At 39.2% G+C, this 18,554-nt stretch overlaps 3 protein-coding genes across 5 annotated transcripts in view; all 3 read right to left on the bottom strand.

Annotated features, from left to right (window-relative positions):
* Nucleotides 1–13,500, bottom strand: part of LOC108052655 (mucin-5AC) — a 42,010-nt gene extending 28,510 nt beyond the window's left edge. For 2 of the 3 annotated variants that reach the window (XM_044459997.1, XM_044459996.1), the window contains exon 1: nucleotides 13,082–13,500. The gene's annotated coding sequence lies outside the window, so the exon portion shown is untranslated. The remainder of the gene's footprint in view (nucleotides 1–13,081) is intronic. The other variant, XM_044459998.1, reaches the window with a different exon arrangement.
* A 1,669-nt stretch (nucleotides 13,501–15,169) lies between these two features.
* LOC108052316 lies at nucleotides 15,170–15,840 on the bottom strand. The gene is made up of 2 exons (XM_044460000.1): nucleotides 15,330–15,840; nucleotides 15,170–15,274 (listed from the first exon to the last, which is right to left on the bottom strand). The coding sequence occupies exon 1, from the start codon at nucleotides 15,740–15,742 to the stop codon at nucleotides 15,398–15,400; it is 345 nt and encodes a 114-aa protein (XP_044315935.1). The 5' UTR covers nucleotides 15,743–15,840; the 3' UTR covers nucleotides 15,170–15,274; nucleotides 15,330–15,397.
* Nucleotides 15,841–15,847: 7 nt separating this feature from the next.
* LOC108052336 lies at nucleotides 15,848–17,973 on the bottom strand. Its single transcript, XM_044460472.1, has 2 exons — nucleotides 17,628–17,973; nucleotides 15,848–16,062 (listed from the first exon to the last, which is right to left on the bottom strand). The coding sequence occupies exons 1-2, from the start codon at nucleotides 17,971–17,973 to the stop codon at nucleotides 15,848–15,850; spliced, it is 561 nt and encodes a 186-aa protein (XP_044316407.1).
* Between the last annotated feature and the right edge of the window lie 581 nt (nucleotides 17,974–18,554).

Raw genomic sequence — 18,554 nt, 5'->3', positions numbered from 1 at the left:
GTTAATTTCTGTTCTGTTTTAACTGTTGCAACTGTTGCAAGCATACACCCATAGAATAAATCAGCTAATCATTTTCACTATGCTACATTTTCCCTCTTTTTTTCTCTGGTCGAGATACCATTTTGAACTCGCTCTTACTGGCTCATTGCACAACATTATCTTAAATTAGGTTTAGAGACGGATTTACTGCAAGGAACATGTGAATAACATATTATGCATAACCGGACTTAAGACTAATCCATATTGAATATACACAAATATTACAATTTATTTGTTAAGCAGCGCTAGAAAATGGTTCAAAGTGTATAAAGATGGATACAAAAATTAAATATTAATAAAGTGTTTTTCTTTTAAATGGAAAGAAACATCCGTATTGCAAAGTTCTCACAGGCTCTTCCTCAATATACATATCGTAAATAATAATATAATATAATTTTGTTGGTCAAAACTTTTTCTCAAAGCTTAAAGATACACTCATATTTAAAATATATAGAAAATATTGTGGAAACCATCTCCAAAAACTTTAGTTTCATTATGAGAAATGTTGCAGTATTTTTGCTAGCCCCCTTGGAGTTTCTAACTATTTTTTTCCATTACGTAACATTTTTGTGTCAAGAAAGTTTAAGATTTTTGTGCCAAAATTAGTTTTGCGATGCACCCAGTTGAAATATAAATGCTCTGCATTCCTTTAGTCCTTTGGACAGGATTAAATGCATCCTCCATTTCCCAATGGCATTAAGTGAATGCTGTTCTAAATGTTCTCAGGCAAATAAAAATTAACGGAATTTCCTTTTCTCATATTTTATGAATATTTTACTCTTAGTTTAACGTCTGCATGCCATTTTGGCGTAAACATGCAAATTAGAAAAGGGGGCACAAAAAATGCAAAATAAGAAGGGCAGGCCATCGCCCGCCTTTCGCTATTAGTTTTTTTTCTAAGGGCATATAACCTTAACATTTGCCATGGCAAAAGGACTATGGGGGCCACAAAAACTCCTTTTCAGGGCTGCAAGCACGTCCCTTTGAGCAACTTCTCCACTTTCCCTTAATTTCATTTCCGCTGCCATTTCAAGACTTTTCACTCGCTTTTACTATAGAACACCTTGGGCAACTATTTTTCTCGTGACCTGCGTAGTTTTCGTGTTGGCCAACTTCATTTGGTGGCGAAAATTCGTTGGGCTCTCAAAACACTTTGTTGGGGTGTGTATGTGTTTATATAACGATTTGTTCGGCTTTTGGCTCAACCCAGCACGCACTCAGGGCTAATTAAAACTCAGCCACGGCAACGCCCCAAAAAGTAAAATAGCAGCTAAAAGAGCGAAAAAATATAAGGCATATAGGGGCATATAGCAATGCCAGCTGGCAGGTATATTTTTTATGCGACAAACACAATGGCGGAATTTTCGCGACTCTATTTTCAGTGTAGTTGAAAGTTGGGCCAAATGTGCTGACGCTGACGTGTTGCTTGGCTCTGCATTTTGTTTTATTTTTGGCACAAACAAAATGCCAAGCCGCGAGACTCTACGATTTGAAACAAATAGGACACTAGATAAGAAACGAGTTTGTTTAAATGTTGTTGCTAAAATTACTTTAAACACAGTTTCTCGACGGGTGTTGTGTTGTGTTTAAACTCCCTTTTTGTAGCAGAATTGCTTACCCACTTCAAAATATGTCAAACCAGGTTTTCTTAGAAGTAATAAGTTATAATTTTACCATTTAAAACATTTATCTTCAATTCAATGCCATTATTAAATAACATTATATTGATTTTACCTTTTAATAGTAATGTCCTTTTGATATATTTAGAACTTTGTATATGCATTTAATCTTTTAAGAAAAGTGGTATTCTTCTACATTAAATAAAGACAATTATTTATAGAATAATTGATTATCTTTTTGAACTTTATATAATCTGAAACGTAAGGTCGTATAATTGAAGGCTTTCATAATGGAAAAAATAATAATTGCTTTCAGTACTATAACAAGCTTTTAAGCCTGTAAAGTCCAATGCCAATTAGATGTTTTTTCATTGCTAATTAACAAAATTTACCCTGCCAGCATTTTAATTGCTAGCCTATTTACATATGGACCATTTGTAAGCAAAAAGGTCAACACATGCCTATTGTATGTATGTAGACTTGGCGAGCAAACTGGGCCACAATGTTGTGGGCCGCAAAATATGAATTTAGATGGCAGCAATTAACGCTGCAGCCGAGGCAGGTGAGAAAAGCCACAATGAAAATCAATAATATTGTAAAATAATATTCATTCAATATCGCAGGCGTTCGGCTAAGAGTGGGTGATCAAGAGCAACAAGGCTGGTAAATTAAGCAGGTTTGTTAATTACAATGTAATGGCGTTCAACCTTATGCCCATTATACTTAAAGGGCCGCAATTGTTTTGCGGCAAGCGCGCCCACAAAATCGCATATATACACAGGCATAGTACACCCAGTGGATGACTCAACATGTGCTCGGTTACGCAAATCGTGCTGCCCGACTGCCCACAGGAGACATTGCATCAAAAGGCTACCGTTCAGTGTCAGACAACGCGGCGTATACGTCATATTATGAGGGGGCGGCCAACGGAAGGCACGAGAGCAGCACCAGCAGCAGCCAAAAGGTAAATGGTAGAGTGAACCGAAACGGCACTTTTCCCTTTACTTATTCATTATGCATTCATATATAAAAGCCGCTCGCAAAATTCCCCAGTCGCAGAATTTCTTTTGGGTATATCCTGGAGATCTGATACGCTGATTTTTATTTTTAAAGCCTTTAAGTTATAGTTAAGACTTAATTTAATCTCAGATTGAACAAAATGATTTATTTATGACATAAAAAAAATTGAAAAACGTTTATAATATTTCTGTTTGGACAATTTTTTGGGAAACATATGGCCATGATCTGAGAGAATTGGAAAACAATAAACGTTTGGCTGTTATCAAGGTTCAAAAATATTTCCAACATATAGTTAACTTTCAATAATTAAAAAATATTTTGTTTAAATTTAATATAAAAGGGTATTTTTGGCTGTATTTATCACTTAAGTAATTACACATTTTACAAGATATAAATGTACATGGACATCCTTAAAATCGCAGTGTGCTCGGGTATGCAACCTGCACAGATCCACAGATACACTTGACGCACGCAGGAAGTCAGGAAGCCAAGGGACTTGCCAATGGCTTCCATCAAACCACACTCACTTGCACACAGGCACACCAAATGGCAGCTGCGCCACTGGAAGTTGTCTACGCAGCAGTGGCAAGGATGTCCACGGAAAGGGATCCTGGGAAGGGAATAAGGATACAAAGGGGGTGGGCCAAACAGAAGGGGGGAAGGGTTACAGACTTTCACCGCCGCCGAAACAGTTGGCTTTTGTGTGGCGCTGTCGAGCGAGCGGGACCGAGATTGAAATTAAAATTTAAATTTATTTTAAGCTGACTTTTGTGGCATGGCCAACGGGCTTGGTTTGTTTCGCGTTTTATGGCCGCTTTGCCACGCCCCTTGACGGTTTATTTTCGGTCACTGCTACTGTGTTTGTGCAGTATAATTACTGATTTTATTGCTAATTAAACGTACTCAAACGAGCGAAGCCTGTTAAGGCAAATATTTATGCTGCCGGCACCCATTCACTGGGCTCTATGAAAACACAGAAAATGTTCGAAATGTTAGCATTGAGCGCTTTAAAAATATTTCTTTTTTAGATGTAGCTTGAAGCCAAGTATTAAAGTGGACATTATTATCCAAGTAGTAAGTTAAATCTGTTATTTTTAATTTGATTTTAAATCTAAAGTTAGAGCCCCCTTCATACATATTTTATAAATGCAAATCATCACATTTCTATTCATTCTGATTTTCTAGTGTTGGGTTATGGGTTACAACATCATCGAAATAACACACTTATCGCTATTCACGCATAGGCAAACGTATTCGTTTCTCGAGTGGTTCAATAAGGCGGAAGTCCATACAATTTCGACGCCATTGCCATGCAAATTTGTCAATAAAATAATTTGCTACAAATGCGGACCTCTTGATTAGACACGAACACATTGAGGCAGATACCGAAATGGAATCGAATACTTTGCTGGAGGCAGAAGGCATACACCAGCCAGAACCGGAAATATTATTGATTATTGCAAGAGCAAATGTCAATAAACGTTTATTTTCGTTCGGCATTCTTTTGTCGATTTCAATTTCAATATAGTGCACAGGGTTTTTTTCCGCGTTCGATGCGCGAGGAAAACATTTCTATTTTATAGCCTCCTCTTTTGCTCTCGTCTAACTCACGCTCTATTTTTCTCTATCTGTTTTCCCATCACCTATTTTTGGCAAGAAGACTTTTCTTGAATTCTTATATAAGTAGGGCAAGTGCACTTATTTCCCCATTCTTCATTCGATTTCGATTCGGGTTTGTCTAATAAGAAGCCATCGGAGAACGGTCGAAAGTCACTCATCCACATTTTTCTCTTCCCTCCACTTAACAGGCTGTCTAGTTCTGCTTCCTCGACACTTTTAGTTGAGCATTCATAACTTTAGATTTTTTCGTTTTGTTCAGATTTTTAATTAAAGTGTTAGGCGAACTAACTGACACCAGGCTCGTGTGCTTGACTCACTGACTGACGTGCAGGGGTCGCCGCCTTGGCATCAGACACTTGCCCAAAATGTCTGAAAACTCATTGGAGAACTGCATGTCAGACAAAGTTCCCGGAGTTCTCTGACACTCGCAATGGGTCGCTTGTCAGTTTATAGCGATGGCTGAACTTGAACTGCTCAATGGTTGAAGGAGAGATAAGGATTCATAATGAATGTTACTGATTTTTAGAGGACCGCCTTTTTATGAATTTATTTATATCTGATTTAAGAAAATGATCCCTTTTCAAGTTCGTCTGGAATGGTTTACATTCAAAATTTATTCAACACAAAGCAAAGTTTAGGTCGCAATAGGTCAAAAAGGGGCGAGAAAATTTATTTATTTACCTTTATTTATTTTTGATTGAATATAATTTATCAAGAATTTTAAAAGTCATCTTGAGTGGGCAAAAATAATCCACATTAAAAATGTGTAAAGGGTTTTGAATATGTTTAGCCATCTCTGTTGAAAATCCCATTTCGCTTATAAATTACGCTCTGGTTGTTGCAGCTAACCTGGCGTATACGTAATTCGACCATACGGCATAATTTCCGCTTAATAGAAGCCATAAAAGCCGGACGAACGCAATGTTGCGTAGAATGAGCCCTCAGATTAAGACAAAGTACCCAAGCCGCTGCACCACAGGCAACAGGACTGCCCATTTCCACCTCTCTGCCCCATAAATTACCAGGGGGGGGGGTCTGCAAAAAAAAAATAAAAATGGAAAATGCAATGGCTAGGAAAAACTTCAATAAAGTGGCCGAGTGGTTTTGAGCTGGAGTTGCCCTGGTGGCCGTTGGCCATTACGCTGGCCCCAGGAAATGGCTGAAAAAAAAGAGCGCCCAAGCCGAGAACATTTGGTCCGCTTAAAGCGCACATGGAGCCCGTTGCAAATGACATAAACTGCAAGTGAAGCCCGTCGTGTTTATTGCTTTTTATGGTGCCGCTTAATGACTGCATTCGCAAAGGGCTGGCATTGCCAGGGGATTTTAGCGGCGGATGAGTGGAAACCCATTTGACGCTCCTATGCAACAGCGTGAGTGCTTTTAAAACCCAAAAGCCTTTAAGCTTTAAAGACATAGTTTAGATTCTGTATGAAATTTTTTTTGGGATAATTTTTATTTAAGAAATTGTTAAACTTTGTAATCCGAGGATACTATCATTTGTTAAGTACAAGGTACCTTGTCTTAGCTTCAAGAGATGAGAAGACTTAATAAGTTCCCAATGTTGTTGTTTACCTTTAGAAAAATAAACACAAAATTTAAGACTTTGGCAATAAAAAAAAATGTTTTCGGTTTGAGTTTTAAATTTTATATAAAAACTACCTTCACAAAAAATGAAATTATTCAACACTTTTTATTAAAGGTTTGTCCTAGTAAAAATGTTGGACTATTGATCAATACCAATAGAACTTTTGTAAAAATCACTCATAGAATACTTAAATCCTCCTGTTAAATTCTCTCTTTCGCTGTTCCTATTATTTAAATTTATTATCATAATTATCATAGCATTTCAAGTCAATTTTTCATTGTGCAAGACTTGCAGTTACAGATCCTACTACGCTACAGTTGCAGTTGACTTCTGACTAAGCGAATGCAACTTCCTTTTTTGCCTCGCGTAGATTATTTATCTTTCTCTATTCCGCTTTCAGCTGTCCCCCTGGTGGTTCAAAATTATAATGGCAACTTTTTATTTACTAGCTGTGCTCGTCCTCGAAGCCCATAAAATATCACGGCTGGCCTGTTCAGGTTCTAGCCGAGGAAGTTTGCCACTAAGCGGACCGCCCCCACTTGAAACTTGCACTGCCATTTTGTTATTTTGCCTTTTCCTTTGCCATCTCTCATGCACTCGCCGCATTACTCAGCTGACCCCTTTGTGTGCGGGTGTCGAAGTCTCTGAATTTATTTTTGCATCTTTGCATTCTCAACAATTTCGCAATTTATTGTTTTCCCTGTATTGGGGTCAGTTTGTTTGGAGGAGGCTTGTTGTCCGAGAAAAACAGCAAATACAGCAAACAAAAAAAGGGCCAAAGAAATGAGGTTAGTTTTGTTTAGACAACCTGACCCGAAGGCTATAAATGAGAGCAGAGGATAAGATATATATATATATAATACACAAACTTATATTAAAATCAGCAAAAGACAATGGTTGGGTCAGCACAAAGTGCCTGACATATTGACACACTGGGCGTATGATTGATTTTTGTCGGTTCCCCTCGTTCCATTAAATAATAACCAACGGGGAAGTTAGTAACTTGTTGATTCAACGCACCACAGGGGGTGGTTACTTCTGACTTGTGCCCTATTCACACAATCAAATCAGAAAACAAAGGCCCCGCCTCAATGATAACAGCCCATTATTGCCGTTGTTTATTGAGGTGTGTGTTTGTGGGGTAAAATGTACGGACAGGGAGAGAGTCACTTCTGTGATATACAAATACGACTGTGTAAATACATCGAATGGCAACAACCAGGACCCGTCATTGTCGTCGTTATCTACTCCACCTGTCACCCGTCCCCGTGTCCTCCTGGTGGCAATGACAATGACAGGTCGCTGTGACAGGCCAGTCAGCCAGGTGGAAATCGGAAGAGCAGCGCGTTATGCAAATGCAAGCTGGAAATGGAAAATGTAACATGCACATAACACATTGTTGACATCGCGCCTTTCAGGGAAAAATGGTCTGATCAAACGGATGGCTAACCACTGGATTGGAATGCAAAAACCGCACAAAAATATGACTGGGAATTTTTTTGTTTATTTGACTTCGCCAGTCGTCAGTGGCAAAGATTTTAAATGTAAATGGTTAAAAGGAATTACTCTGGAGCAATGAATTGTATTAGCAGTCCAGCGTAATTACTACAAATAATTATGACTGATTTAATAAAATTAATTGGTTTCTAATGGCCTAAAAAATATCTTATGAATAGTATAATTTTCTAAAGTTCTAAGAGATTCAATATTATTATAATTGGCAAAGACGTATTCCTTTGTATATAACAATACCCATTAAAATATATATAGTTTTTTGTATAATTTTAAGCTTTAAGCCTGACCCTTTTAGAAATGCAGGCAGTAAATAGTTGTTTCGATAAATTGAATCTATAACCAGTTTTTTGCAAAGGATTAAGGACTACACTACGTTATAGAAATCCGGAAAACCACATTAACAAACACTCAAAACAAGACCCATTCAACTGTCAGATTGCAATTGCCCGATGCCGACCACAAAACAATATTGGCAACAAGAAATTTGGCCAGCAGGGGCTGCACTAACAACTTGCTAAATTATGCAAGCCACTGGACAGTGGACAGTGGACAGCCAGGTATCCAGAGCACGAACGCGAAATCTGTGTCTGAGTCTTGCAGATTGCAGATACAAGACCCATAAACAGCTGAATGCCACTGTTAGGGCTTAGATTTGTATCCCATCGCTGTTGCCACTTTGTTCGGCCGAGTGTGTGTGTGTGGTGCTGCTGCAAATGAAGAGCAGTTTAAGAGCCATCAACGTCATGGGCGATGGGCAATTGTTTGAGGACAACGGGCTGGGCTCAGATGGGCTAAACTGAGCTGAGCCGGACTGAGCACGGCTGACAACGAGCGTCTGGGGAGGACATAACCCAATTAGTTTTAGACTTTTGCCACGACACATGCCAATTCGTTTGACATGCCCAGCACTGGCCCTCTTTCATTTCCATTTCTATTTCCACTTCCACTACCATTTCCATTTTGCATTTGCATTTGCGTCACATTTTTTAATTATTTTAAAGCGGAATTTAGATGGCGGGGACAAAGAGCTGGGTATGCTAAATGCATAAAAGATGCAAGTCTAGCGAATGCAAATGAACAAATGACCCTGGCAGGCATTTTTCGAGGACAGCCACTCGAGCTGGAGGCCCGAGCAACTGCAGCAGCAGCCGCCTCCAGAAGTGAAAACAAAGCAACAGCAAGGCGAATAAGACGAAAAAGGCGAAAAAGCTGCCTAAGTAGGCGTAGAGTGTTTGCTTCCTGGCGCACAACAACAACAGCAATAACCGCACACAATGTCAACAGCTCGTCGAGCGAGTCTGAGTCTGAGGTCCTTACAAGGAGGCTACAGCTTACGGCCCAGCGAAACTGGCTCAAAAAAGGGGGAGGCAGCGGTGGAAAGCGGGCGGGGGGAGGGGATGTAAAACAAAGCAACACTTAAAAGTTAAAGCAAATGGAAAAGTGTGCTGGCGAAGCAAGCTGGCAAATCATAGGGCCCCCATAATTTAGGGGTTCTTCAAAACAGTTCTGCCTGCTCCAAATTAGCTACTCACTTTTTCTTGGGCCTGAGTTAAGGGGTTAGCCTGAATTTACTCTAGATCTTGATAAATCTGTGTACTCAAATATCTTTAAGATCGGGCTGCATGTACGATATGCTGTGCTCAACTTGTTGTCCTAGCTAATGTTTTCTTAGGCCGCCTTTTCCCTCGCCCTTCCACAGCTTAAATGCAAATTCGAGTTAATAAATGACAGGCCTATCGCCACACAAGCTGGGGCCATAAAGAACCTTTAAACCGGGCCAAAGCTGGTGGCTCGTTTTTGTCCTTCCCCCGTCAATAAGCGTAAATTTGCCAAATACAAATAATCTTTTTTGTTAGGGCTCTCTCTTTAATCTTGTCGACTTAAAATCTCAACAGAAACTGACAAATACTGAATACGTATATTTTTCACTGCAGCATCAGGAGCAACGAATTCACTCAATTTATTCACGGCTCGTATGGAAATCCACGAATAACAGAAATTGCATTCCGTTGCCAAGTTGTCTGGAACTGCGTTCCGGTTCATGATTCCCTATGGGTGCCTGATACCCCCTTCCATCGGCAAATTGGTAACGCCACTCCACTGACCCTCCAAGTTGGCTAAAACTTTTAAGTGGCGCACATTGCCTGATTGGCTGCTTCAGCTAATTGAAATCTTGAGTACGGGCGCCAAGGATAACTCAAACCTGCCAGAGATTTCTGAGAATAAGGTAATGAGCCTCATTGAAATTTTAAGGTGTTCATTTTCTGAAAAAGTATGTTGGAAAGAAATTTATTTAATAAGGTAGATAGCACTTCAAACTCATTTGATTCCTTGTTCTATTTTTTGAACTTTTCTTTGGGTTTGTATGGATAAACCTATTTTTTCTTTTATTTAATGTAAATTGGAATTGTTATCTTGTTTTTATAAATGCGTAGTGTTAAAAATTTGTTTGTTTGCTTTGATTTGTGGTAATGATAAACTCTAGTTTTCTGTTACTTAGGTCAAATTGGAATTGTTTTCTTTATTTAGCGCTCCAAAGATATTCGTCTTGCCGAAGAAAGTTCATATATATATACTCGAGACAGCCGCGTTGTAAGTCCACAAAAACAAACGTGAACTGTCAGGAAAACAGAAAGTAAGCGAGAGGAGGACCACTTGCACAGAACGAAATGCGACAGGGTAACAAATCTAATAAGTTAGCCAGCAGAAAACGCTGGAGCAAACAAACTGAGCCGCATTTATCTCAACCGCCAAAAAGACTGCCATATTTCATTTTAAATGCAGCACCTGCAGCAAGACGGGCCAGGAATGGCTAAGGAAAAAAGGCAAAGCGAAATACGCACATACTAGCTCACATGAAAAATGCTGAAAACGAAATGTCAACGACGGAAAGTTGAGGACACAAAAAATTAAAAAAAAAAAAAAGGAGCAGCGAGCAGCAGTGGCAGGACGAGGCCAAAAGGCGGCCGACCACAGGAGCGGCAGATGTAATCAACAACATCAGCATAAACTTGGCCGACACAAACATAGGACACTGTTAGAAAATCCGTGCAAAACTTTTTCCAGCCCCCTTGCACTGGAAGGGGCGTGGCTGGGGGGCGGAGGAAGGCCTTACCAACAAGACATATCTAATAACATTAAGTAGTTTGCGCGTCGTTTGAATTATGGCCACGTTCGCCGATGGCAGCCTGTGCGAGCGATGAGTGGTAAGCAGCCGCAGCTCCAGCTACTGCCACCACCCATTTGGGCCTGGTTTTTGCAAATATTTAATTCGTATGCGTTTGCTGGTTGGCCACTTTGCACTACTTTCGCTTCCTTAGCTAAGCTAAAACTAAATTTTGAAAAATTGTTGCCAGGCACGAAAGGTAACCGGGCTTATGTGGGCGAAAGCGGGGCAAACGCTCCCTGAAGGTCAACTGGAAGAGTAAAGAAGGACCTTAGTTCGAGGACTAAATAAAAACGAATTGGAATTATGACTTATGGTGCAAGAAGCAGTTTTGCATTTCTAAATTATCAAATCACCACGACGGCACAGAAAACTAGATATTATTGTATTTACAAATAATTTTTTACAAAATATAATATCTTACTTTGAATTTCACATTGGGAGCTTTTTGATAGAAAATTTAAATTTTGCTTACATATAAATTAAATAATTTCTAGGCACAACTAAGAGTTGTATAAAGAATCAAGAATCATTTTTAGAAAATGTTGGGCTTTCTTGAATTATTAAAAAATGTTTAATTACCAATTTTGAGCACAAAAAATATACAACTTTCACGACTGATCGAGAATCCTAATTCAATGTTGAAATTTACTCTTTACCTACAAGAGATTTATTTTAAGATAAAAGTATACATTTTAAAATTTTTTTTGGACCGTAACACATTGGCATTTTATACAAATTTGAATGCACGTAAATGTCTTAATATAATATGATATATTTTCAAAATTATATCATATCCTTTATGGCTGCGTTGCTTGCCAAAAACAAACTACGAAAGGTCAAAGGTAGGACCGCCCCGAGCAGCCCTCAACACTCTAGTGAAAACACGAAAAACGTGTGCCGCAAACAACCAACAACACCTGAACAAAGTTGTCTCGACTGGCAGACAACGACGACGACGACGATGACGACGCCAATGCCAAAAGCGAAAAAGGGGAACTTTTGCAGCAAAAGAACTTTTCATTTTAATTTTTTTCATATTTTTCAAGATGCGAGGCGAGATACTTTCGTGGCCCACTGTCTGCATGTGCGAAAGTGGCCTGGCCTAATTAAAACGATGGCGGCGTTAATGTAATTGCTCGGAAATGAGTAACGCTCCTGTGGCAACAAATTAGCAGCACATTACAGGTAAACAGCACCAGCAAGTTCTGAAGGATTCCTAATTTATCGGCATTAGAACTTTGACACGACAATCAAATATTTCAGCCCCGATAAACCGCTCGATTGCGTCGATGAATCAACCGACAATTATGGTTGTTTATGCTGATATGTCTGAACGTATATATATAATCACTTTTCACGTTTGGTTTGCGGCGGCTGTCGTTATCATTTTTCATCCTGCCCCACGGAATTGTGTTTGGTTACTTATTGTTAGCAGCTGTATATACTTATGGACATTCTTCTTTTTCGCCCGTTTGTTTGCCTGACTTCTTTTCGCAGGGCTCAGGTTTCCTTTTATTATTACTTATCCGTAATTCAATTTATCATTATTTATGCATTATGAATTATTGTGATTATATAAGGGCCTTTTCAGATTGCCATTCGCAGATTAGTCTTGGTTGCCTTCGGTTTGTCAGTATAACTTATTATTTTACTGTTTTTTCAATTTGAATTTTTAATTATTGTGATTTTATTAATACGTTATATTAGGCATTCAAAAAAAATATTACTGATTTTTAAGTGACGTTTATTTTGTTTTTTTATATAATTTATATTTTTATTTTAGCATTAAGAAAATAGTTTTTTGTCATATAAAAAAACGAATAATTCAATATACGTAAAATGCTAAAAGAAATATTACTATAATGTAATTCATTATGATTTTCATATTTAATTAATTCAATTCTATATATTATAATTTATTATTCATTTTCAAAATCAATTCAGTATTGGCAAAAAAAAATAGTTGTGGTTTAAAAACCTAATTGATTCCTGTTTATTTTGGGGTTATAGTTTTTCTAAAAACTTTTATATTTGAGATCATGTTTATATTATTGCTTTCATTTATTCATGTTTAATGCAATTGTGTTTACATTTTATACGTTTTTTTAAATTAATATTTTATAATATCGTTATATTTGGAATTGAATTTTTATAAGTGGGTCACCGTGTTTATATTATTCATTTTAATATTCAATTTGTCGGCCCTTGTATTTTGCTTTACAATGCACACATGCCAATCAAAGTAATTGACGGTGGAATTTAAAAGGTTCCGCTTTCAGTCGATTTCCTTGTTTTTATTATTGATTGATTCCGATATTGAGTGTTGTTAGTTTTGCGTTAGTTTTGCATATTTGCAGTTGTCGCTCAGGCGACGCCGCCGTGCTTAGTTGATGCGGATCCCCAGCTCCTGATTTCCTTACCTGCAGGACACGACTGGCGGACAACGAGAACCAAAACGGCACGGCGACGTCGGAGTGACAATTACAGGGCTGCCGATCGGATTGTTGTGGTCACCTTGATACGGCTGTGATTGTAATTCCATATTACATTTGCACTGCAATTTTTGCATTATTTATTCAGCAAAGGGCTTCCTTCGTTGCAGCCAGTTGGGGATAGCAACTGAATCAATTATTAACCGCATTCTTTGCACACAAACATCTCGCGTGGGCGTTAGTCCTTACTTTTCCCCTTTTCTTTTTTTTTTACTTTGCGTATCGCGTTTTTTTTTTGTATTCGTTTCGTTTTTTAATGCTGCCGACGAGTAGAAAAATGGTAGAAATTCATATTTTATAGGCGCGGACGCGTGGCGAACTGCAGCTCCCGAGCTCTGCTCTAGTGTGCTGGGCTGTCGAGCGGCGAGGACGACGGAGAGCAGCCAGCAGGACACGCGCGAACGGGCACGGGCACAACAAAAACACGACTGAGGCCGCCCAACGGCCACCAACGAATAACGAGGCGAAATTGAAAGCGAGCGCCGCAGCCGATGGCTCGTCTTCGAATCGGACTCGTTTCCAGGACTCACTGGTTCAGGATTCAGGTTGAACGAAATTGAAAGCGCTGGCCGCCGCCCGAAGTGGGTCGCTCGCTCGTCCTGCACTGCAGCAGGAGAAGAAGGAGGAGCAGGAGCAGGAGCGGGAAAAGGCAACTCGAGCAGGAGCGGTTGAACGCATGTAAACAAAGCCAGGACGAAGCTCTGCCAGGTAAGGATGCGGAGCCGAGTGCCAAGAGCCCTGAGCCGACGGCCCAGAACCGAGGGCCGAGTCCCAAATCCTGCCAGCCGAAAGGACGACTTACCGCTCCCAGCTGAGCGCTGCGCTCTGCCCAAAAAGCTCGCTCTCCCGCTGTACCGCTCAGCTGTGCGTGGGCGTTGCAAACAGCTGATTTCAGCCAGCGCTCTCTCAGCGACCCCTCTCTTGGCCTAATTCGCTGACATTGCTTAGGCACTCAGAAAAAAATTAAACTTTGTACTATCAACTTGTAATTCGGCCTTTAAGGCTGGTTTACCCAACTTTCTCAACAATAACTCATAAAGCCATTCATTATTTTTTGTAAATATAAAAATTATAATAAGCGAACATTATATAATGAACAAATACGCTTATATGCTTGTAAGTTAAGCCATTCTACCGATTTTTCCAATAAAAAAAACATACTTTTTTTACTTAAAAAAAAAAAAAAGTTTCCATAAGTGAATGTCTATTGCCTACAAAATATAAAATGATAGTAAAATGATGAATTTTCAACAGAAATAAAAAAGTAGACAACCAAAATATCAAATATTCTTACACTCTTCTTAATATTTTCTTTTGTAACATTTTTTATTTACATGAAAATTATCCAACTTTATCCTATTTTGTCCAGTGTAAAAGCTCGCCCGCTCACACTCACACACTCGACTGCAATCCGCAGTGTGTTATCCTAGCTGACATTGTAAACATGACCGAAATGCATGTTCCCCAAGGTGCCACAGTATTTGTGTGGGCGAGTGTGGGGGTGTAAAGCCACATTTGACGTGCCAGTGCCACATTCATTTGCATATTTGAGAGCGCTTTTTGGCTAACGCGTGAGGAGAGCGAGAGGGCGAGAGCGTGGAGCGTCAGAGAGGGGGCGAGGCGGACCGCACACGCTCAAGTCTCATGTGTAAGGCATAGATAAGTTCAACTTAATTAAAGTTTCAGTGGGGGACAAAACGTTGACTGCCTGCTTTTTCGGCTCCTTGTTGCATAAATTATGACAATTGGCCATGCGGCTTACAAGATGCACACGAGACCTTGCCTATTTCGCCTTATCATCATCATCGTAATTGCCACCAGTGGGTTTATTATTTACACCACCCACATCATTTATACATAAATCCGTGTAAGCTTTTATGTGTTTCTGAATTTCGTATTTCGGGGCTTTCTTAACATCAGGGATTGGTCAGACCTAATCCTATGTTTTAATAATAATAAGCTATAAAATCCCATCTTACTCAAGATTTAATTTTGATTGAAATGACTAAATCGCGTTGAATTAAGTTTATGTGAACAGGTTAACTCCAAGCTTTTCGATCATTTAAATATTAATTATTAAATCTTATTAAGGACGAAATTAAAAAGTTTGGATGAGACAGCTTATGGACCAATTTTAATATAATCATCAAATGTAGCTTACGAACTTATCGGATTTTTGCTTGTTTTGATTAAAAATTTTAAGTGTCTTTCATATCTATATTAAAATCAGAACACTTTATACGTAGAACTTTTCACTTATCTTCACTCACTTTTTTCAACAACAGTAAATAAACTTTAAGCATTTGAGCCACATCAGTCTTTAATAGAAATATAGCTCCTAAAAAGAATAATCTTCATCTTCACCGCTTCTATCCTCCTCTGAAGCGATTTGGGACAGCAGAAATCTGACATCCTCATCAAATGCATCTCTGTTCTGAACAAAACTTTGGGGTAATGGGTTGATGTCTCGAAGCTTGGAAAACTCCTTCTCCTCGCGTTGCTTCATTGCGGTCATTACTTGTTGATGGGTCTGGGCCTCGTGCTCCTGGTGGGCCAATAGGATGATCGATTGCATCTCGCTTTTATCACCTTGCTCCGAGATAATTTTAGAAAACGGACCTGACTGAGAATCATCCACTTCCTCATAGGCAGCCACATCATCGCTCGAATAGACGGCACACATTTCAATAAACCAAAAATGAAAAATCGTTTCTCCCAACAATTAAATATTTTATACCATATATTTGTAACAAATTTATCAAAGTTTGCTTTGTCACTATCAGTTTTGCTATTGCATTTTGAAACAGCTTGAGCCACCAAATTTCATTGGTTCCCTTCTTGTTATCTCTAAAAATCGCTGCTGCTTTACAATCTCGTGCTCCTTGGCAGCCTGTCTGATAATCTCATTCTCCCTTCCTCCATTTGGCTTTTCCAGGTTATCCATGGTCGAAAAATGGGACTGACTTTCATTGCGAATTTCCACATAGGCGGCTGGCTCGAGATCTTTACATAAATGGACAGCCAGCTTGGTTACTAATCACATACTGAACAGCGAACTTTATTACTTTATGGAATAAAAATTGTTTACCTCTGTGAAGCCGTCGTAGACTTTTCAGGCAAAATAAACAAAAGGAAAAGAGCCAACAGCCACAAACATAAACAAATAGAGCATTTTTCAAGGCATCAACAAGTTGGTCAGTAGATGTGAATGTTTTTCATCAAATAGCTATAGGTTCAATTATTGGGGTAGGAAACCATGGAAACGGAGCTCAAAGTTTGTGAAAGCCAGAAAATTAGGGCTTGGTGAAAGCTGTTGTCGTAGGTTCCTGTTCGAGACTTTCAAAGCTATCAGGAAAAACTTTTCTGGGTTCTTGTCTCAATTGTGGTGAGTTTCCTGTTTGGTTTGAATTGTTGGGGTAGGTTCTGCTCTAAAAATTTGTTTTCAAAAATCAAAAGCAAACGTAAATTAGTAGGAAAACAATTGAAAAGTGTTTAATGATTGTATTTACACACTTAAATTGTTTTAAACTTATTTTTAGCAATCGAAAAAGGCTTTTCAACCCCGATAAAATTATAGCTCCAACTTGACTCCCAAAAAAGCCTGTTTACTAATTTTTGTACTCCCTAATTTTCTCAACAGGCTAAAATGCAAACGAACTTTGCTAAATTAAGTAAGTTTTTGTCTATTTATACCATGTCAAGGCCGTGCATTATAACTGAACTTATTGATTAGTGGAACCGGTGTCAGTCCCGCCACCCCCAAACAACCATTAAGTTGAATTAATTATGGGCTTCTGGTTACTGATGGCCGGCGACAAGTTCGTCACGCATTGTAACAGCAGAATAATGAAAGGTGCCGTTGCGTCCGCGAACCAAAACAAAGCCACAGACCACCACCTATTCAATTATGGCCATCGGCATTGCCGGTAGGTATTAAAAATTCCATTTGTGGCCATCGTTCAAGTAAAGAGGCGTGATAAACAATATATCGACACGCACACTGATATTTATAAAAAAAAGCCGAAAATCCAATCAGTTACAATTGGTTTTGATTGGTTTACTGGGATACAAATAAACATTGTCATATATATTTATTATTTAAATATATTATATAAAATTGAAAATAATGGAAACAGAAATAAAAATTTTATAGGTATTTAATTTCAATGCTTTGATTTATGAAGAACATTTATAAATTTAATCATAGGAGGCCCTCACGGAATATACCCATATTTAATATTTGAAAATTTGTTTTTTTTCTTTTTAAAATAAGTGGGTTATCAAAAATTTGCTTATTATTTTGTATTATTTATTTTAAAATTATAATTATAACTTTCATTCGCACCTCTACAGCAAATCATAATCATTGGTTAGGTATCAACTAAGTGGCTTTAACAATTACGCCTAGCACTTTAATATTGACGGCCACATGTCGTATACTTGATGGAGTAACAGAGTTTTTTAATCTGACCATGACCAAGAACAACAAAACTGTGCCCCTAGATTGTAGCACAAATTGAGGGACATAAAGTTGGCGCCAGTCGAAGCCAAAAAAAAGGGCGAAAAACTTAAACGAAGGGAAAGGAAAAGCGTGAAAACGAAGCTGCTTTTGGGGGAAATCCCCAAAGGAAATTTCGCATGCAATGGTAAGTGAATCCGACCGTTGCACCGACTTGTTGCACTCACTTTTCCATTGCTACCATCGGCGGCTGTTTCCGCCGGATCCTGCGGAAGATGCATTTGCGATCCGGCCGGAGTGGGCGTGGCCGCCCCCGGAGGCGGTGGAATTTCGCCGGCGTAATAGTCCGCCACACTGGGAACGAGGAGAACGCCCACCTTGTTGCGGGCCACCTGCTGGGTGGTGCTGCGTCGATGCCGCGCGGGCAACATCATCCGGTGGGCCACCAGAGCCATGATCACACCACACCACAATTAATCGGATATTTTCGAAATAATTTTGAGAATTTCCGAGAACCGTAAAAAGGCGGAAAACACGCGGAAGGCAAATCAAAGCCGCGTTTGCCTTAAGGAAATGCTCGACGCCAACTGAAAGACACAAAAAAAAAGAAAAGAAAAACAACCAGCGAACGAAAAACGAAAAGAGAAACTTTCAACGCACCGGAAAGAGGCGAAAGAAGAAAGGAAATGGCCGACAGCGCTCTCGCTCACTCTCGCACACACGACGGCAGCCATTTGTCCTTCTGTGTGTGTATGTGTGTGTGTGTGTGTTTGCGTACTAAACGCCGCATGTTTGATGAGCGTTTTGTTGTTGTTGCTCCTTAACGTTAATATTAATGGCCGAATCACATTGTCTGCTCGAAGTGTGTCTGTGTGCGGACGGTGTGCGCCTGTGTGCGTATGGCGACTGTCGTGTCTGTGTAAGTGCCGCCTTCCATGTGTGTGTGTGTGTTGCACGCCACATTTAATAAACGAAAGCCGAAAAAACAAGCAGGAAACATGGCGCAAATGTAATATTTGTTGTTAAAATAAAATGA

The sequence above is a fragment of the Drosophila rhopaloa genome, unplaced genomic scaffold (genome assembly GCF_018152115.1).
Source record: "Drosophila rhopaloa isolate 14029-0021.01 unplaced genomic scaffold, ASM1815211v1 contig_2, whole genome shotgun sequence".
Lineage (NCBI taxonomy): Eukaryota > Metazoa > Arthropoda > Insecta > Diptera > Drosophilidae > Drosophila > Drosophila rhopaloa.
This window is presented reverse-complemented; position numbering and strand designations above follow the sequence as displayed.